Here is a 20,515-nt window from a genome sequence, read left to right as displayed (position 1 = left end):
GTATAAATAAATGAGAGAAACATAGGTTTGAATAACATCAATTTTTTTTTAGAAGAACATAAGTCTATCCTAGCTACTTTCCTGTGATGAAGTCAGCATTGAGACTGGTTTTATGCAGTCTTTGCACATAGTATGACATAAAATTGCTACTATATTCAGCCTTGCTGGTGTGTGTATGAGAAAGAGAAGAGCAAGCTACTGGGACATCTATGCTCCTAAAGATAACTGGACAAAGCCAAACTACATAAGAATTACAGAATCTGTACTGAACATTACAGCTTTCCAATAGAATAGATCTGTGGCAAGTTTGGTCATGCTTTATAGGGAATGAAAATTCTGTGTAGTGCAAATATGTAAACGACATAAACTGTGATATGGTTGATATAATTTCCAGCTTGAGGGACAAGAAGTCTTTAATGATTGCAAAGCAGCAGGTGCTTTTACATTTCACCACTAGGCAGCAATACAGCATTTCATAAACCAGATTAGAGCTTTAGTTTTGGAAGGGAGAGCGTTTTTATGAATCATTAGTGCTTACGTCTCCTGTGTCTGCTCTTTCACAACATGCAAGCTAGTACATGTTTAATTTCCATTGTGTTCATTACAAAACAGATGTGAATTATCACCCTGTCCTTTTTGTTTCAAAATAACTTTGGAAATTGGGCAAAATACAATTAACCAAGTCTGTTGAGTATTTTCATGGGGAAAGATTAAACTGGTTTTCTCATTTTTCTCTTTGTCTATCTCTTTTTGTCTCACAAATTCTTGCAGGGTCTTGACTAATGTTCTCATTACCAAAACATGTGTTTTCAAGATTATGAGGACAGTTCTTTTTTTAAAGTACTGGGAGAAGTGTTTGACAGTTTTCCAGATTTAACAGTTAGAGGTGCCAGTGGAGCTGTGTGCCTAAATGGGGAAAAACTGCCATGTATTTAAAGAAGCTGAACACAGTCTGGCACACTGACCTGGAGCAAAATTCTCATCTCAGATTTAAAGGGAAGCCAGGACAGAGAACAGTTACTCAGAAGATCCTACTGTTGCTCATGCTGTGTTTTCTAGCCCCTCACTAAAAGTTTGTGTCCTTAGATCAGTGACAAAAGGAGGGTTATACAAGCCAATAGTAATTGTGAGAAACAATTCATTCTAGGAAAATTATAAAAGTTAGATTCATAGAATGGCTAAGGTTGGAAGGGAACTTAAATATCATTGACTTTTGACCTCCTGCTGTTCTTTTCTCAGGGTTACTACTTACTACATCAGGTTGCCTGAGGCCCTGGCCTTGAAAACTTCCAGGGATGAGACATCCACAACTTCTCTTGTTTCAACTCCATGTCACCCTTTCAGTAAAGAATTTCTTCCTAAAATCTAATCTAAATCTCTGCTTTTTTTAATTTTAAACTGTTACTACTTGTCCTGTCACTATCAGACTGCATAAAAAGTCCCCTTCCTGCTTGTAAGCTCTCTTCAAGTTACAAGAAAGCCATAATAAGGTCTCTAGAGCCTTCTCTTCTCCAAACTATACAAGACCAACTCCCTCAATCTACTCTTATAGAAAAGATGCTCCTGCCCTTTTATCATCTCTATTTTCCTCCTCTGGACCTGCTCAAACAACTCTGTATCCTTCCTTTGCTGGAGACCCTACGTCTGGACACAGTACTCCATGTGAGGCCTCCCAACCAAGTTGGGAGGGAGTATTGATCTGCCAGAGAGGATGAAGGCACTACAGAGGGACCCGGATAGACTGGATCAATGGGCCAAGGCAAACTGTATGAGTTTCAACAGGGCCAAATGTAGAGTCCTACATTTTGGTCAGAACAACTCCAGTCAACCCTACAGGCTTGGGGAAGAGTGTCTGGAAAGCTGTCTGACAGAAAGGGATCTTGGTGTACTGATGGACAGTCAGCTGAATATGAGCCAGCAGTGTGCCCAGGTGTCCAAGAAGGCCAATGGCATCCTGGCTTGTATCAGGAATGGTGTGGTGAGCAGGACTAGGGAAGTAATCCTGCTCCTGTACATGGCACTGATGAGGCCTCACATTGAATACTGTGTTCTGTTTTGGGCACCTCAGTACAGAAAGGACATGGAGGTTCTTGAGCAGGTCCAAAGAAGGGCAACAAGGCTTGTGAAGGGCTTGGAGGATATGTCCTATGGGGAGTGACTGAAGGAACTGGGATTGTTTAGTCTGGGGAAGGGGAGGCTGAGGGGAGATGTTATTGCTCTCTTCTAATACTGAAAGGTGCTTAAAGTGAGAGCATGGTTTGTCTCTTCTTGCTGGTGACTGATGACAGGACGAGGGGAAATGGCCTCAAGGTGCACCAGGGTAAGTTTAGGTTGTATAAATGGACAAACTTTACAGAAAGGGTTGTTAAGCACTGGAATAGGCTCCCCAGTGAAGTGGTTGAGTCACCGTCCCCATCCCTGATTGTGTTTAAAAACTGTTTGAATTTGGTGCTCAGGGACATGGTTTAACAGAAGGTTGTTAGAGTTAGGGTAGTATGGTTAGATTGTGGTTGGACTTTATGATCTTGAAGGTGTTTTCCAACCTGAGCAATTCTGTGATTCTGTGTTTACACTGTGTTGCCAAGTGACAGACAGCAGCAGAGGAGCAGTCCAACTAAATGGTGTCTGACATGGAAGTGTGTATGAAGCAGAGGTATGTCACCTAATTCCTCCATGTGGAAAAAACTGCATCCACTGACATTTATCAATACTTACTGACATTTATGGAAACCAAATGTTGGATTTTAGCACAGGCAACAGGTAGTGCGTTTCAGCAGTGGCAATGTTGACATGAAAGACAAGCCATATTCTAGATGGCCGTGCCCAGCTGTCACACAACAAAATGCGAAGTGTCTCTGTCAGCTCATCCATGTGAACTGGCCAATAGTGATGACTACATGTTTTGTAGCTGAGAATTTGCTCTATCAAATATTGTGATTATGCTCTTTGTATCGGCTATTTGTAGTTTCCATGGAAATAAATAGAAGGCATTACTTTCAGATTGAAGCTAGAGTTTTCTATGCATGACATCTTTGATCAGTGTCTGGTGACTAAATGATTTACAGAAGATTACCAGGTAGATAATAATTAATATTAGTGAAACTATAGATAATGCATTATCCAACTTGCTAATATTCACTTTAACAGCTCTACTATCATTTTGTATTACTGAAATACTGAAATAATTATTTTTTCTCTGCAACATACTGCCAGCAGTTCTCCATGGCTTGTCCACAACATGGAGTTACCAGTAGATGTGTTCTTGAAAAGCTGAATTGTCTGTTAAATTTTAAAAGTTGTACAACCAGAAGTTATACATATATAAAGTATATATGTATAAATATATGTTATATATATATAATTAGACAAAGAATATGTTATGTTTTGCACATAGCCAAAAATGATTTAATATCCTCTAGAATGTTGAATAGCAAAAGTCTTAACAGTTTTACTGGTGATAAGCACAGATGATTGTCATGAAGTAATAGCATAACTATGTTGCATAAAATTTTCATCATATCTCAACTGAAGCATGCACTTTGATGTGTCAGAATTTCTATAAAGTCTTAATCTGATTGCATTTACAGCATTATGAAAGCTAGGTTCTATGCTCTCCACGTTCTGAGCAGTGAGTTCTCCAAATCCTTCCAGTTCCTTTTTCTTCCACCATCAGCAGGAATCACTTTCCTTCTCCACCTCCTCTTGTTTCCTACTCACATTTACACAACTGTCAAGAAAATCTAAAAGAGAACAGGGTCTAGGTGTTTCCTCTCATTAGTCTGCCAACAAGCTATAAAAGTACTGCAAACATAATCATCATCCTGCAAATACCCAATAGAACACCCACATATGGGTTCATCCCCTGAAACTCAGACATCAGAATTTCCAGTGGCACTGTGTAATCTGCTAGATATCCAAAATATACCAGTGATAAGAATTAGTCAAGTAATGGCAGAATATTGCAGTAGATTAAAGCTGAATCAATTCTGAAAACAAGGAGGAAGGATTAACTGTAAACTGCTTTCTTGATTATCAAAACCAAGTTGTTTTTGGAAAATCAGATTAAAGGAACTAATATTCAGATGTAGCAAATTATGGTAGTTCTGCTGCTTTCTCAACAGTTGCGATAATTTTATACAGTTTAGGATGTACACACAATACCCTAACTAAGACTTTGTAGAACTAAAACTAAACTTATATTCAACAGTTATTCTCATTTAAGTGCTAAGTATGTTTCATAGAAACATTAATTTTACATGGTAATTGTAGCTAATAGTGGAAAGTAAAACCAAAACTCAGAAATATAAAACACTGAGATTGAAAGTATCAACTCCCTTACACCCTCTCCAGGAAAGTCAATAGCCCACAGAAATTAACTTCTTTGTAAGCCTGGTCAGCTCCCCATTGGTCTTTTTGGCAGCTGTATTGCATGATTGTGAATGATACCAACAAACTAGTTGATACAGCCTGTAGAGTCCTATGTAGGGTTTTTAATGTTAGTTTAAAGAAAGTAATTTTGGCTAACAGAACACAACTGCAAAACATTGGACTCAGTAGAACAATACATTTATCTTGGATCTGACAGATATCCCTAACATTGAAATGCTGTGATTCTGTTACATGACCACTCAACCTAAGCTACATAGGAGTGAATGTATCTGGCTACATCATCATATCTGGTATGTGAACATCTACAGTGATCTGAAGTGAAGTAGAGAATTCTGATAAGTACAGAAACAGACAGGTTTTTAAAATAGATGGTGTAGGTATCTAGAGTTGTGTCCCAGTGAGTTGTCTATGCCTATCTCATAGAATCACCTAAATTATTCTACTTGGCTAACAGACTTTCAGTTTCTTCTTTCTATTTTTTTTTTTTTTCCAGTAGAAAACAGTGATGTTTATTCAAGTCCACAGAAGATTTATAATTAATACATATCATTCCAACTCCATCTTATACATATATTCATGTAGTGAGAATATTCCCACAGTTCAGCTTCTCTAATGAAATAAACATCCTCTACTACAGAAAAGAAATAGAATGTATAATTTCAGCTTTTGGAAATCTAGAGCAAGGGAAAGGTAAATACAGACTGCATTTGATTACTTGTCAGATCTTTCCTCTTAATTTCCAAGAGCATTCCAAGATGAGAGAGGAAGCAGATTAGGAATGCCTAAACATGATTCTCTGCTTTTGATTTCATCTCTCTATCCTTATCCTTTCATCATACACATTTATGACAGTTGTATTCTTGGCAAGTAGATTCAAAATTCCCTTCTAAGTCTTTATTTTAAAGGTGAAAATAAAAAGTAATTTATTGCTTAGTTTTTTAAATCAAATTCACTTCTGACAAAAGATGTTATAACTCTTAAAATGAAGTTTTTTATCATAGAATCATAGAATCTCCAAGGTTGGAAAAGACCTAAAAGATCATCCAGTCCAACCGTTCACCTATTACCCATAGCTTCCACTAAACCATGTCCCTCAACACAACATCCAGTCTTTCCTTGAACACCCCCAGGGTCTGTGACTCCACCACCTCCCTGGGCAGTGCATTCCAGTGCCTAAACACCCATTCTGAGAAGTAATACTTCCTAATGTATTACTAATAAATTGTAGTACTAATAATATTATCCGTTAAATATATTATCTAAATGCTAAATGCTTCAGTCAGCATTATTTCTAAAGCATATTTATGAAGGGAAAGGATTTTTTCACTTTATACTTCCTTTATGTACACCGCTCTAGTGGCTACCTTTCTTTTCCTACATTCCATAGGAATCTCTTTCATTCCAGAAGCTAATCAATGGAGTTACTGTTTGAATTACAGTGGTGTGGATTCACAGTTTTCAAAAGATGTTTTTCTAGGTGCAGGCCTAATAAAAAAAAATCTTCCATGACGTTGTTTTAACACATTATTTATTTATTTATTTATTTATTGTGCAGTTACACTTCATTTATCTCCAGCATGCTAAGGGTTATGAGAGGCCAGCAGGACTGAAACTATTTCTTTTAGATATAGATTCACATTTTAATAATTCTCACATTTTTAAGCACAGATTTTCCAAACCATGCTTATAATCCAGAACAGTCACAATTCTGTGCTCATTCAATATATAGTTCAGATATGCATTGCAAAATAAATACACGACAAAGGAAAATCTGATTGAAATCCAATATTATTTAGAAAGCAGTCCCTTATATCACATCATTTATGTGCCTAAAACATGAGCAAGTTTAATTTTAATTCCTTTCTCTTCATTGCTCATGCAAGAACTTCTGAGGAAAAGTTAAACCACATGCAACTCTTGCTAATTCCTTTCCAGTCACTGGAAAGCCTTTCACAGACTTCTGTGGGTGTTGAAGCATATGTAAAATACTTATGGGATATACTGTGGTCTTTCAAGGCTCCATGCTCCCCCTGCTAGATTTCACTTTCAAAATAAGTTGCAATTCAAGGGTCACTCCTTTGAAAGGAGTCCATTTCATTCACTAGTTCTCAGTTACTGGCCTCACCATAGTTCCTCACCTGAGGAAGAACAATCTCATGTATGAATGCACTTTGGGGACCAGTGAGCAGAAAAGCAGCTTTGCAAAAGAGGACCTGAAAGACACCAAGTGGGACATGAGCCAGTAGTGTTCCCTTGTATTAGGAGAGAAGGCTAATGATATCCTGGGCTGCACTGGGAGAAGTGATGTCAGCAGGCTGAGGGAGTGAGGTGATCCTTACCCTCTACTCAGTGCTGGTGAGGCTGCATCTGCAGCACTACGTCGAGATCTGGGCTTCGCTGTGCAGAGAGCTACTGGACAGAGTGCAACAAAGTGCCAAGAAAATGTTTAAAATACTGAAGCATTTCTTCTGTTAGAAGAGGCTTAGAGAGCTGGGACTATTTAATCTAGAGAAGAGCAGATTAAGGAGGAATCTTTTCAATGTGTATAACTATCTGAATTAAGGGCAGAAAAAAAGATGGAGTCAGACTCTTTTTATAGACCACTCTCCATACACAACCTTGCAAATCCTGTGGTGTAAACCCAATGCACCATCAGGCCATAGAGACCTCACATGAACATGTGTGCCCTGTAATACTCACATTCTTTAAGTGCTTCCAGAACCAGAGGGGGAAAAAAAAGGGTAGCAAAATACTACAGGATGGAAGTACACCTACCCAAACACAAAGTTCTGCTGTGCTGGTGAGGCTTCACCTGGAGCACTGTGTCCAGATGTGGAGTCCTCAGTACAGGAGAGGCACTGACTTGGAGTGCATCCAGAGGTGAGCCACAAAAAGGATACAAGGGATGGAACATCTCTCCTACAATGACAGGCTCAGAGAGCTGAGTCTGTTCAGCCTGGATAAGAGAACGCTCTGGGGAGATCTGATAGTGGCCTTTCACTAACAAATTGAGAGCTACAAAAAAGGACAGACGCTTTAGCAGGGTTTATGGTGATAGGACAAGGGGAAATGATTCCAAACTTAAAGAGGATAGTTTAGGTTGGATATCAGGAAAAAGTGTTTTACAGTGAAATCGGTGAGGAACAGGCTGCCCAGAGAGGTAATGGATTCCTGGAGACTTTCAAGGCTGGACCAGGCTCTGAGAAACCTGATCTAGCTGTAGATGTCCCCGTTCATTGCAGGGGAATTGGACTAGGAGATCTTTCAAGGTCTCTTCCAACTCTAAGGATTCTATGATCCTATTATTCTGTGCTTTTTCTCCGCTGCACACATGGGACAACTCACATGCCTTAATTTTCTCTAATTTTCCTATATTAAAATCTAAATTCAGACAATTCAGGTAAAACATTTGTCTCAAGAATTAAGAATTAAATTATTTAAATTATTTAATTAAAGAATTAAAGTGTACTTAAATCTCCACGGATAACAAGATATATATATATATATATTTTAACTTCCATTGTGTAGGTGTTTCTAAAAAAACACTGAGACTATGTTGGACAGAAATGCACATGTATTTTATCAGTACAGTTAACTCTTTTGTGTCAAGATTGGCATTCACTGTTAACCAAGGAAATGACTGACAGCAATAGATGTAAGCAATGGACAATGCATTGCTTTCTCCAGGAATTCACTTTTAATAAGGCTACAACACCAACAAGTCATTAGCAAAGCAAGTGTGTTCCAAAATCAGACACAACACACACAAACAACAACAACATAACAAGAAAGGGGAAGAAATCACAGCCAGAAGAACAGAAAGGTAGGAAAGTGCTTGATTTGGAAAACACGTCACAATAAGAAGTTCTTTGAAGCACTCTGAACATCCCAGACATGAATGTTTTTTTGTTTGCTTTTTGGTTTCTTAAGGGATTCACCTAACAGAGAGGGGAGCAACATGAGGAAGACATTACCTGTTTTCTGCACCCTGAAACTTGCATTTGATGCAATAAACACCTCAGATTTTACTGGTAGAACTTGCGTCTCTTATGCACAGGGTTTTCTCCCACCCACCTCAGAAACACTGAGCAGGGCCAGGGATTCAAAACAGCTGTGCCTTGGGGATACACTGAAGCAACTTTTAGCCTAGATTAACAGCTGTGCAGTAGGAGTCCAGTAGTTTGCATCCAAGAACAATTTGGACTACGAGCGACAATAAAAAGGGGCTAAAATCTTTCTCTGTTCACTTGAATTGGCAGTTGAAATATGTATTTATGCCTGCATTCAACTGCGTGAACCAAGGCTGTTCTTATGCCAGCATGCAAAGTAAAGTATTCTGCTATTCCCAGTCACCTGAAACAGTACTTCATTCTTTCCAGTCATGCATTCACTTCTGCAGTGAGGAGCTGTAGTTCAATATAAAGCACAAGATCAATGAGATCAGGCATTGTGCTTAGTGTGTAAAAAACAGATCAGAGAGTCCTCCATAGGACACAGATTGAGTAACAAAGCTACAGGATAAAGCTATGAGAAATGCATGAAAAGGCATGACAGTGAATAAACAGATGTAGATGCATTTATACATTCAGGTGACCACTTTGGACTTCAAGAAATTGTGTTGCATCATCTACAGCTGAATCAGAGTGATGCAGAATGGTGGACTTCATGATGGACTTTTCAGCAGAATAGATCCTTCAAATGCCAATGAGCACAGAATTGAAATTTTAATTTCTGTTTAGATCATGGAAACAGCTGCTTGCTGCAGGCTTCCTGTGTTCCTCTGTTCCTTCAGAGGAAATTAAGATAGCTATTATAACACTATATCCACACCAGGTGGTTTTCTATTAAGAGGCTTCAAGAAAGAACATCTGCTAACTGGTAGAATAGCTTGGTAAACAAGAAGTTTATTGTCCTAAAGAATTATCATGTAGAAGGTATTGCACTGAGAACGAATCCATTTAAGACAGTGAAAAAATGGAACTAATTTATTAAATCAAGTTTGTTCTACTGCTCGTACAGACGATGCCATCTTAACCAAATGATCTTCTATAGTAAATTAGCTATGTTCTGCATGGAAAGATATTTTTAATGGCTAGGAGATCAGGTTCAACTCTGCACATGCACAACAGCTGGTAACAGCCTGAAGACGTGTCTGAAAAATATACGGTGCCTTGTTCAGTTTAAATTCAAGTACAGCTTGATGCTGCTTAAATGCTCAAAGTGAAACAGGAGTATAAGTGACATCTAAATCACTTTAACAAAACACTGTGCTCCATACAGAACAGAATTACAGTAATTATCCCATCTTAGAAAGGAATACATCGAGCCATCCTTATCAGTGCATTCATCAGTGTGATTTTACACAGGTAACAGAATGCAAAGCACATACAATAATTACTTGAGATAAATGAATCTTTAAATGTGTATGTATATTAATTTACACTCATTGTGTCAGTTGATCGTGGATTAAAAATGCAAGTCAGCTGATTTTATGCATTTTACACTATCTGATCAACAGCCAAAGAAAAGTCAATAATTTAGCATTTCTCCATTCAGCTCATCAAGTCAACCACCTAATAACAGCCAAGCTATTGCAGAGCAGGGGCAAGAAACTGCTGTTTAGCTTGGCTAATAATAAAATCCAGATGTAAGTAAGAAATTTGTAAAGCTCCTTTTAAAAACATAAACCTGACAAAACTGTGATACCAGCTGCACTTAAACAATTTGACTATGAAAAAATGCTCATGCTAACTTTAATGACAAGAACTGAACAACACTGATAACTGTATAGACATCTTGGAAGAATTCTTCTTGTCTTCTGCAAGAGGCTAGAGCAAATCAGAGGGAAGGTCCTCCAATTCAAATTTCAGAAGTGTTAGGATTCAGATTTTATATATTTAATACTGTTCATAATCTGGCATGTTTGTGACTACCTTCCAAGAATCTTCTATTCACTAAATTAATATGAGGTTGAAAATTCAAAGCAATGTACAGAAAGCAGCCACAGATAATCAAGGTAAATCAAGTCACATTATAAGATGTGTAATCAGAGTTAAAGTACTTGCATCACAAAGTGAGACCAGATAAAGCCAGAATGCTTTTATTTTAATGAACATATGTTAACTGTCATTTGAACAAAGGAGAAATGGTGAGGCAATTCAGTAAGACAACATCATGTCTTTAACCTTCACTCACAAACCCAAGCAGAACAGATTATTACATCTGCACAGATTTCACAAACACATGCAAAAAAAACCCACAGAAGATCTCTGTAGTTCAAGGGCACTATTCTTGGGTGAAAAGGAAGGAATGGAGGAAGATGTGCATGTATGTGTATCCTTATACTTGTACAATGCTAGCTGCAGTAAAACAGACTATAATCTTCCAACAGTCAGTCAAAAATCAGAATGCTAACTCATAGGAACTGTTATTTTCACTCTGAAGCAAAATCTAAGCATTTCTTAAGAGTCTTCATGAAAGTATGACCAAATAGCATACATTTGTGGAACAAACTACAGAATTTTAAAATTATGAATGAGATATTTTATTTTCTTCATTTTTACATTCTGGCACAACAGATAGCATGATCTTAGCATTACGTAATAGATATTTAGCTTCCTTAAAAAATGCTAAATGTATCCATTCAGCCATAGACGCATTATGAGGATAGGGAGGAGAGGTCAGCTAACAGAAAGATAGCACAATATTCTGTGGGTTGGAGAATCCTGGAAAACAGTAATACTAATGGAGACAGGCAAAAAAAAAAAAAAAAAAAAAAAGGATATTGTGTAAGTTTAATAGCAGAAACAACAGCAGGTCAATTAATCTCCCCTTGTTTCAATGCATTATTTTTAGAAAATTTATTACCATGCACTCTATCACTAAAAGGAACTGTAGGAAAGGAAGTAAAAGTTATTTCTGCAATGGTTACACTAAAAGACCTGAAGCATATACCTCTTTACTATTCAGCAGTGACAGGGAGAACCTATACCTTTCATATATTTTCAGCATCACAAATCAAGGAAGATTTTATTTCTGTTTCCAGCACTCAGTGCCTTATTTCAGCAGAAGAAAACATTTTAACCAAGCACCAGGAAAAAAAAAGTAAGCAACAGTTCTCTCCAGTTCAGATCCCATTCATCACACTACCATTCATCAGCTCAAGAAAACTTACTATGTAAGAGATGGAGGTATCTTGGAAATACACGTGTATCTCCATAATTTGTGTCACATTCAGACATCCATTAACATTTTTCTCTTTCTAATAGCTGAATATAGTGCGCACTCTCAATTATCTGTAATTTAGCAGAATATGTTCCTCATTTGCACTTACAGCATTTATTTATTGAGACAGCTACCTAGATCTTTGACTCCTAGGTGCACTGCATCTGATAAAAGGAAAAAACATGTTCTGAGTAATACTGAGTTCTTCATCATAGTATCTGTTTCCCTTAGATTATTTCTAATGCTCTTATCAGATAGTTACCTAGCAGCCATTTAAATAACAAATTCACAGTCTGTTTAACACTGAATCAAGAAAAAAATTTTTAAAAAGCGTATTTAATATAAGAATAATTGTCCATACTGCAGAAGTAATACGCAAAGTTTTTTCATCTTTTTCAAAATTTCACATAGAATTTTAAAACAGTATTCTGTTTCTTAAACTGAAATTTGAGACTCTGTCTTCCAGAGAAGAAGTGATTCGGCTCAGTTACAGGAATATGTGATCCACAATTATACTTGTCACTAAAAGGCCAAAAAGGCTGGTAAAAAAGTGAAACTGAAGAGATCTAAAAATCACAATTTGCTCAGGCTCTTACTGAGAGAAGTCTCAGTACAACTAAACAAGTATCAATCACATCTGTACTCGCACTGTGCCTGGCAAGTTTCTTACATAGCCAGAGTGGCACACATCTTTACACGAGTTCTTTCTGCTACCTTTTCCTGATATGACATACACAAAAACATTCAGTATTCTCTAGTTCTTTAAAGTGCTATCTTTTGGCTATTATAATCTGAAGCAATCTTGAGAGAGAAGGCATTAGAGGCTATTATACACACGGGGACCAGTACATTTATTTTCTCTTTTCCAGAAGGAATCACAGTTTAAGCCCTTAACTTGCAACAGCTTACTTATGTGAAAGTGAGAACAATAAGAAGCAGAGAAAATGAATAACTGCAATTTAGAGTCTCTTTCTATATTGAGAAAGCTTACCTTAAAATTAACTCTTACTCTCAATTTACTTATGTGATTTGGAGAAGTCTTACCTTCTATGACCTGAGCTGCTGAACAAGCATGGATTGACAAGCCTAAGAACAGAAGTAGCACATCCCGGGTCCACCAGGAATGACTGGAACAGGTGTGCAGAAACAAAAAATAAATAAAGGGAGGAGGGTAGGAAAAGAATGAGACAAAAAAGTGTAATACAGAAGCATGAGGGATAAAAAAGGAACGTAGAAATGAGAGTTCTTACCATGACAGCATTTTCTGAAAGTCAGTTGAAAGACCTCAAGCAGGGAAGAAGTTCGGTGAACATGAATTTTGTACTTCTGAAAATAAGTTAACGAAAACTGGAGCCTGCTGTTTCTCCTCCAACGTTCAGACACAAGTGGAACAAAGGCAGCTCTCAGGCTCTCTGTGTGACTCACTGCAATTCAGTGCTCCAACTCTGAAATTTGACTCCACGTAAACTTTCCATCAGACCACAGCCTAAAAGTTCCTACTGTATGCACTGTGTGTATGGATGGACACCCCTTCATGCTGTTCATCACCCCGGTGCTGTCACTCTGTGGTACTGCCTGAAGTTACTGCATTCCCTGAGAAATAGGAGCACGGTACTTTCTCTGATGTTAGAAAGCACGATGAAAAAGGAAGTAACATCTCTCCTGCTCCCAGATGTGACCTGTTCAAGCAGATGATCTACATGAAATGCAGCTGAAAGAGCCATTAATTTTGTGTGGATACTTTAGTGTGGATTTCTGACCAGTGCTGCATATTTTATCTCCGCTGGATAAAAGAAGGCAGAGCAAAGCATTTGCCCCTGCATTCCATTAGTTTTATATCTCTGAATATAGATGGTCAGTTAACTCACCCTTGATGGATCTTGAAATTCTGCGAGTTCATGGTGGTCGTTTGTGGCCGTCAGAATTACACAATGTTAACAGGTCCTCAATGTCCACTGGATTTTTCCCACTGGTTAAAATTTTTTCCAGGCAGAAGATCTGCCTACTTTTCTCAGCTCTGCCAACTGCTTGCATTCTTTAACATTTGAAATGGAAGACTACAATTCTGCTGTTGCAGTTCTTAATTATTCACTAACTAAGCTGGGCTGGGTGTTCTTGTACTTCTGGTCATTGCTGTGTTCAGCAGTTCATTTTTTCCTCCAAGCTCTGCAACTCAAACTTCTTAGCAGCACACTTTTAGGCTCTATATTCATAAGACTAAAGAAGCATGAGAATATTCTTTTGCAAGAGTAGCATTAGACAAGCAGCATGCACTGAGGCCCCAGGGACTCAAGAACTGTGCTGGAGAGAACAAAGGGTTTTTCTTCGGCTCAGAGCACAGGTAAATAAATGTCTGACATTCACAGTATCCAGCCACGGGGAGGTCCACAGCTCAGTTAGGCCTTTCATAAAGAAGTGCCCTCTTTTCTGTTTCAAACTCCAGCCCTGCTGATGTTCTTCGATGCCTCCAATTTCTAGCATTAAACAAGGGATCACTTGTTCACCATCACTTCTCTTTTCTTCATGCTCTTTGTGGAGATGGAGTCATCATAATTGCACAGATGCAAATAATCTCAGGAGTTCTCTAGTGATGCAGCAGTGTTCCCAGTATGCCTCCTGTTAACAGCAGCTTTACTTTCTTCACTGCAATTGAGATGAAGTTTTCACAGAACACTCGTAAGCCTAATTAGTTACTCTTGAGATGTAACTTCTTATGCAATTGGCTTTTCTCTTCCCTCTGCCAGTAAGTTTATTACAAATAATAGGAATGAATTTCACCCACCATTTTATTTTCCATTCATTCACTCTTAGATGTCCCCTTTTCAATTCTTCACAACCTTCCGTTGCCAATACTAAAATAGCAGTAGCAACAACAACAACACTCATATAATCCGTGTACCTAAATGCACTGCCTGGACTAGATGGACAATGTGGTGGTGTCTTTACTCTAGTACAGAGACTGACCGTATATTCCTCATTCTTTTCTCTTTCTTTTAACCAACTGTTCATATATAAACTTTACTTCCTTGTGACATGATTTCCTGAAAAGCTATTGGCTGTCTAGGTCTTGCTGGATGACAGCACAGTCTTCTGGTGTATCAGCCACTCCTCCCAGTTTTGTGATATCAGCAAACTTGCTGACTGTGCAGTCTATTCCTTCATCCATGTTACTGATGAACATATTGAACTGTACTACTCTCAGTACTGACGCTTCAGGAACTCAACTAGATATAGGCCTCCAACTAGACTCTGTCCCACTGACCACAGCTTGCTGGCTTTTTTCCTTCCAGCAGTTCACAGTCCACCTCACACCCCAGTCATCCGGACCACATTTCCTTAGTTTAGCTGCAAGGATGCTGTGGGAGATGCTGTTAAATGCTTTACTAAAATCAAGACAGACCGCATCCACTGCTCTACCATCATCTGTCCTCCTGGTTATATCTGCTTAAAATGCTATGAGGTTGGCCAAGCACCCCTTTGGTGAAGCCTTGTTGACTGTCTCTAATGGCCCTCTTGTCCTTGATACGATGGTGCCAAGGGTAAGTTGCTTTCCAGGGATGGAGGTGAGGCTGACTGGTGTATATTTACCCTGCTCCTCCACACTTTTATAAGCATAAAAACTGATTCACTACTCCACATTTCTGCTTTACCCTCCTTTAATCAAGATATTATATCAAAAACAAAGTTAATAAACGTTACCTTTAATATATAATTATGAAGTAGTAAGAAAGTACATTCTTGCAGCTGAAGCCTGTACCATGTCCTGTCTTGCAATGGGTTCAGACTAAGGTTGTTAAGGCAAAGAACTGTGGCATTTTATAGTCCTTTAGTGCTTCATTTCACATAACCTGAATGTTTCTGCTTCCTCTACCCCTCTCTCACAGTATTATAAAAAACACCGGGGAAAAAAAGGTGAAATCTTTCATGCAGTTGAGGCTGGCTAGCAAAGATATCAAAGAGGAATAAGGGACTTGATGAAGAAAGGAATCTCCTACCAGTACCTATATTGGAAGACAATTTTTAGAAGGGATGAGACCACGTCTCCTGGTCACATGGATGTCTTTGAGGGGAATCAGATAAGTGGGGAGGATGGATGAGTATCACAAAGAACAGCATTTAATCCATTGTGAAAAGTGTGGGACAAGAAACTATAGAACAAAATGAGAACAAACTAAGAAGAGCACTGAAAGTCAGTTAGAAAGCTGAAGGGCAGGATGTCTGGAAATGTTAACTGTCACTTGGTGGCAAAGAAAGCAAGTATAAATATTTAGACATACATATTTCCCCTCTACAGACTCTGACTCAGTCTTCCACTAGACAGCACGACTAGAAGGGAAAACACTGTGTCCAAAATGAGAAAGTATTGGAATGGAAAAAAGGTAGGCAATGACAAGTGAACTGGAGACATAGCCAGAAAAAGGTTTAAAAGGGATATGGTAATAAAGTGACTCACAGTAGGAGGGTAGATGACTGTGCACCTACTAAATCATTACTGTCCTATACTGTTGTACTTCTGCTATAAGCCTGCATCCATGAAACCTACTAGGCAAGCATGTCTCAGTGATTGTGCAATACTTTAGTAGTTGCAGTAGTATATACTGTGAATCCAGTTATTTCTGCACTTTTGATGGCACACACAAGTGTCAGCATTAAATTGTAAGCTCTGAAAAGCAAAAACACAAGAGCTCTTAACCAAGTCTGTGGCAGTTTATTCTCTCAAAACCTATGCTTTCCAGAAATGGCTGAATTCTTTCTGATAAAGTTCATGGCACTGGGCATGAAACACAAAATTAGAATGCAAAGTACTCAGTGTTCAGGAAATGCAAAAGCAATTGAAATTATTGAATACTTTAAGGGAGACAACTCTACAACTGAACATAAGAAGGTATTCTGCCTGTAATTTAAAGTCTCTTGCATGTTAACACTGATGCTATTGCTACATTAATTTATTGTTGGCATAAGGGTGCATAGTTTTAAAAGCATATTCAGGAAATAAGTCTTTGCTATATTAAGGACATGCACTGAATTGAAAGGCCTTATTCAGGCAAAATGTTGTGTGTTCCTTTTCTATGATGAGATCAATAGCCTAGATGAAATGCATCTACAATGATGTATGCAGCATGGGCAACAAAAATACCATTCCTGCCTTCAGATCGTGACGCCTTAGTCCAAGTTTGTTAAGCTTTCCATACAACAAAATGCTATGGCAGACAGTTTGGATAGGAAATCACAGAATCACAGAATGACCCAGGTTGGAAGGGACCTCAAGGATCATGTAGTTCCAACCCCCCTGCCTAGCAAGGCCACCAAACATACGCCTTTACTAGATCAGGTTGCCCAGGGCCCTGTCCAACCTAGTCTTGAATACTTCCAAGGATGGGGCATCCACAACCTCTCTGGGCAGCCTGTTCCAGGGCCTACCCACTCTCCTAGTGAAGAACTTCCCTCTAACATCCAACCTAAATCTTCCCTCTTTTAACTTAAAACCATTTCCCCTAGTCCTGCTATTGTCAGCCCTTTTGAAGAGTTTACTCCCCTCTTGGGTGTAAGTTCCCCTCAGGTACTGAAAGCCTGCAATGAGGTCACCCCGCAACCTTTTCTTCTCTAGGCTGAACATACCCAACTCCCTCAGCCTGTCCTCATAAATAGTAAAATTTATGTAGATAAATAGTAGAAGCTATTTAGTCAAAGCTTAGTAAAATATAAATTTCTTAAGAGCCTGAGCACTTCAACAAACAGTTCTCCTTGGCAAGCGTACAGCACATCCCCAAAGCCTTTGAGGAACTTAGTCAGCTCTCAGCTGAAAAAAAAAAATCAGTTACCATTCATTTTCTGTGTTTTATTTTTATCAGTTTTAAATTAACAAGAACAGGTAGAAACTTGAAGTGTGTGACAGAACTGAATGAACAGAAAAGCTGAAACAAATCGAAGATAAAGAATTACATTTATCTGCGCACCAGCGTATCAGTGTCCTGTGATACCCACTCCGCTACTATAATTGGAAGCTAATATATTGGTACTGACAATCACTCCTCAAGACTTTGGACATTAATTTCTTGCTTGTAACATGTCCATAAAAGCTAGTTTTTTCAAACTGTTGTGTAGCAAGTTGGCAAAAGCTAAATTGCTAAATCACAGGACACTCACTTAGCAGTCAAATTTGCTACTTAGAGTAACAAAATGCTAGTTTTACTGACTTTTATCCTGACTAGCTTCCATTTTTTGTGGTTATACAGAAAGAACTGAGCAGTACGTATTAACAAGTTACATCTCTGATGGCAACAAAAGCAGAATAAGCGTCCCAACTCAGAATAAGTGGGATCAAGTATTTACCTTGTGACAGTTTTGATAGCTGAAAATATGCCAGCAAAAATAAAATTTTCATGTGATTTTTGGGCCACAGGTGAAGTTGCAAAAATCAGAAAATAGTTGAATTTTTAATGTAAAACTTGGTGCATTTATTGTCATGTGTCTAATTTGCAATCAACACAGTCTCTATGCAAATATGTGAAGTTCTTCAACAGATCAAGCTGCATGCTGATCACAGAACTTCTCTGTTACTCAGTAATTTTCTCTTCTCCTTTGAAGTGCTACAAACACCAAGAGTGAGGGCACTAAATGAATCATTTCCAGGCTATACCAGCTGTTATTACAGAACACAGTTGAGGTTTGCATCTACAGAGGTGACTTCTCAAAAAAAACCCACAAAAACAAAACTGAGTTTTTGCATTATTTTTGTTATTGCTACTAGTCTTGATTTTAGCATATATAAAAATGGCATTTTACGAGCACTTGTTTGCACATCTGGACAGTCATGGTACTAATAAAGAAACTGGTGTTTCCTTGGATCCAAGAAAGTACAAACAAAGAAGAAATGGAAAGAAACCAAGTAAGATTAACAGAGTGTTCTTTTAGCTTAGACTCGTTTTAGATTTCCTGTAGCATTATAATCCAGTGCAGATGTTCATTTGCCTCATTCTTGGCAACTCCTTAGTAACATTTTCTCAGGGATTCATTATCCCCTTGCTAATTTGACCTCAATTTTCTTATTCCTTTTATGTGACAACAAACATTCAGAATGGTGTGAAATATATGAAGAATATATGAAGGAATTACAAGATGACTGTAACACTATGTAAAATTACATACAATATTGAGGTGAATAAAGCAAAACTGTGATCTGTGCTTTCATTTTATCATTTCTTCTAGTGACAGTGGCTCGTTTTATGAAGTCAAAATTTGTAGTTACATAAGAAAAGAGATGAAACAGTAGTAATAAATGTAATAGAATGGACAATGTTTACATGTACTAATAGATTTATACAGATGTCCCTCATCAGAAGTTTTTTGAAAAACATCCTTATGCATTAGTCTCTCAGATAACTTATTTCTAATTGCAACATGATAACATCCAGACAAATAAAGGCAATCAATGTCAGCTCTTCATTTCCTCCATAACACTGAAGCCTGAACCACAGCTAAGAAGGCTCTGACACTATTAATATGGATGTGAAGACAATTAACTTCTTAATTAATTAACTTCTTTAACTTCTAAATTGCTCTTTCCTTAAATTTGTTTCCCTTCAGTTTGATGCAGGAAAAATTGTAGCAGACTATTTGGATATTAAGCATACCAATAGACATTAATCATTCTGAGAAGCCTCATGAGGAACCTCCACATATTCTCTCTACTTGTGCCAGGAAGATGAGACCAGGTATTTCAGTCTATGATATATGCTACAAGTGTGACTGCCCAGCTCCGGTACTACCTGAGCTGGCTTTGGACATTAATGGTAGTTTGTCTTCTGATTGGACTCTAGGACAAGAATCATCGAATTCAACTCCTGGTACACAGGACCATCATACATTCAAGCCATCTTTCTGAAAGCATTGTCCAAATGTTTCCTAAATTCCAGAAGGCTTGGTTCCATGATCACTGTCCTGAGAGGCACCCTGTTCTAATGACTGACCATTCTCTTGTGATGCTTACTCAGTTCATATTTAATTCACATAAAAATCTTCAAAACTGGCTCTATTATCCCTATGCAGATGCTTCAGTCATTGCTGAAAAGTGCTTACAGAGCATCAAAGACTCGGTTTCTCATGCTGTTCCAGCAGAAGTAGGCTGGGGATGGACAAGCAGATGGCAGGGGACACAGCCAGGACATCTGATTCCAGGTGGCCACACATGTATTTGATACCACACAATGTCATCATAGAATCATAGAATTACTCAGGTTGGAAAAGACCTCAAATGCTCAGCCTAACAGCTGGGTGAAAGACAGAGTGGGGAATGCAGTCAGAGTTACGGCAATTGCTGTTGTGCATGGTGAAGCCCTACTTCCTAAAAATGGCTGATCATCAGCCTGCCAATTGGAAATAGTGAATCTTTATTTGACTTTGCTTGTGTGTATTGATTTTGCTTTACCCAATTAAACTGTCCTAATCTAAATCCACAAGTTCTCACACTTTTACCTTACCAGTTTTCTCTTCCATCCCACTGAGGGAGAGGATGAATGAGCATCTCTGTCTTGCTTAGCTGTTTATTTGAGTTAATTAACAACCCACACTTTTGGAGAACTTCTTCCATGTGTCAGACCTGTTACTTCTCTTTGAATTCCTATTACAGAACCACATTTCCTTCCCCACACTATCCACAACATATTCAGATTATCTCATACCACTGTATACCATGTAAGACTGAGGATTCCACAAAAGAGTAGTCCTCTCCAAAAATCTCAGCCCAACTGGGGCCTCTATTTTATAGAATATTCACCCTAGAAACCCTTCATAGTTTCCCTCACACTGAAGGGTGGTCAGATGGTAAACTTGTGGATCTCTGCTTTGTAGAGGCAGAAGTCACAGTTCTAAAGCAAACGAGGTATGGGCTGTTGAGCAAGCT

General features: G+C 38.3%; 1 protein-coding gene across 1 annotated transcript in view; it reads right to left on the bottom strand.

The window, feature by feature from the left end:
• The window catches only part of COL15A1 (collagen type XV alpha 1 chain), an 89,500-nt gene extending 76,369 nt beyond the window's left edge, over positions 1-13,131 (bottom strand). The window contains exons 1-2 of the mRNA XM_032442532.2: positions 12,864-13,131; positions 12,658-12,740 (exon numbers count right to left, since the gene is read on the bottom strand). Of these exons, the coding sequence (XP_032298423.2) occupies positions 12,658-12,740; positions 12,864-12,874 (94 nt within the window). The 5' untranslated portion in view covers positions 12,875-13,131. The remainder of the gene's footprint in view (positions 1-12,657; positions 12,741-12,863) is intronic.
• Between the last annotated feature and the right edge of the window lie 7,384 nt (positions 13,132-20,515).

Source organism: Coturnix japonica, chromosome 2 (assembly GCF_054131305.1).
Source record: "Coturnix japonica strain WE chromosome 2, WE-NBRP24, whole genome shotgun sequence".
NCBI lineage: Eukaryota > Metazoa > Chordata > Aves > Galliformes > Phasianidae > Coturnix > Coturnix japonica.
Note: the sequence above shows the minus strand (reverse complement) of the source record. Positions and strands in the feature narration are given on the sequence as shown.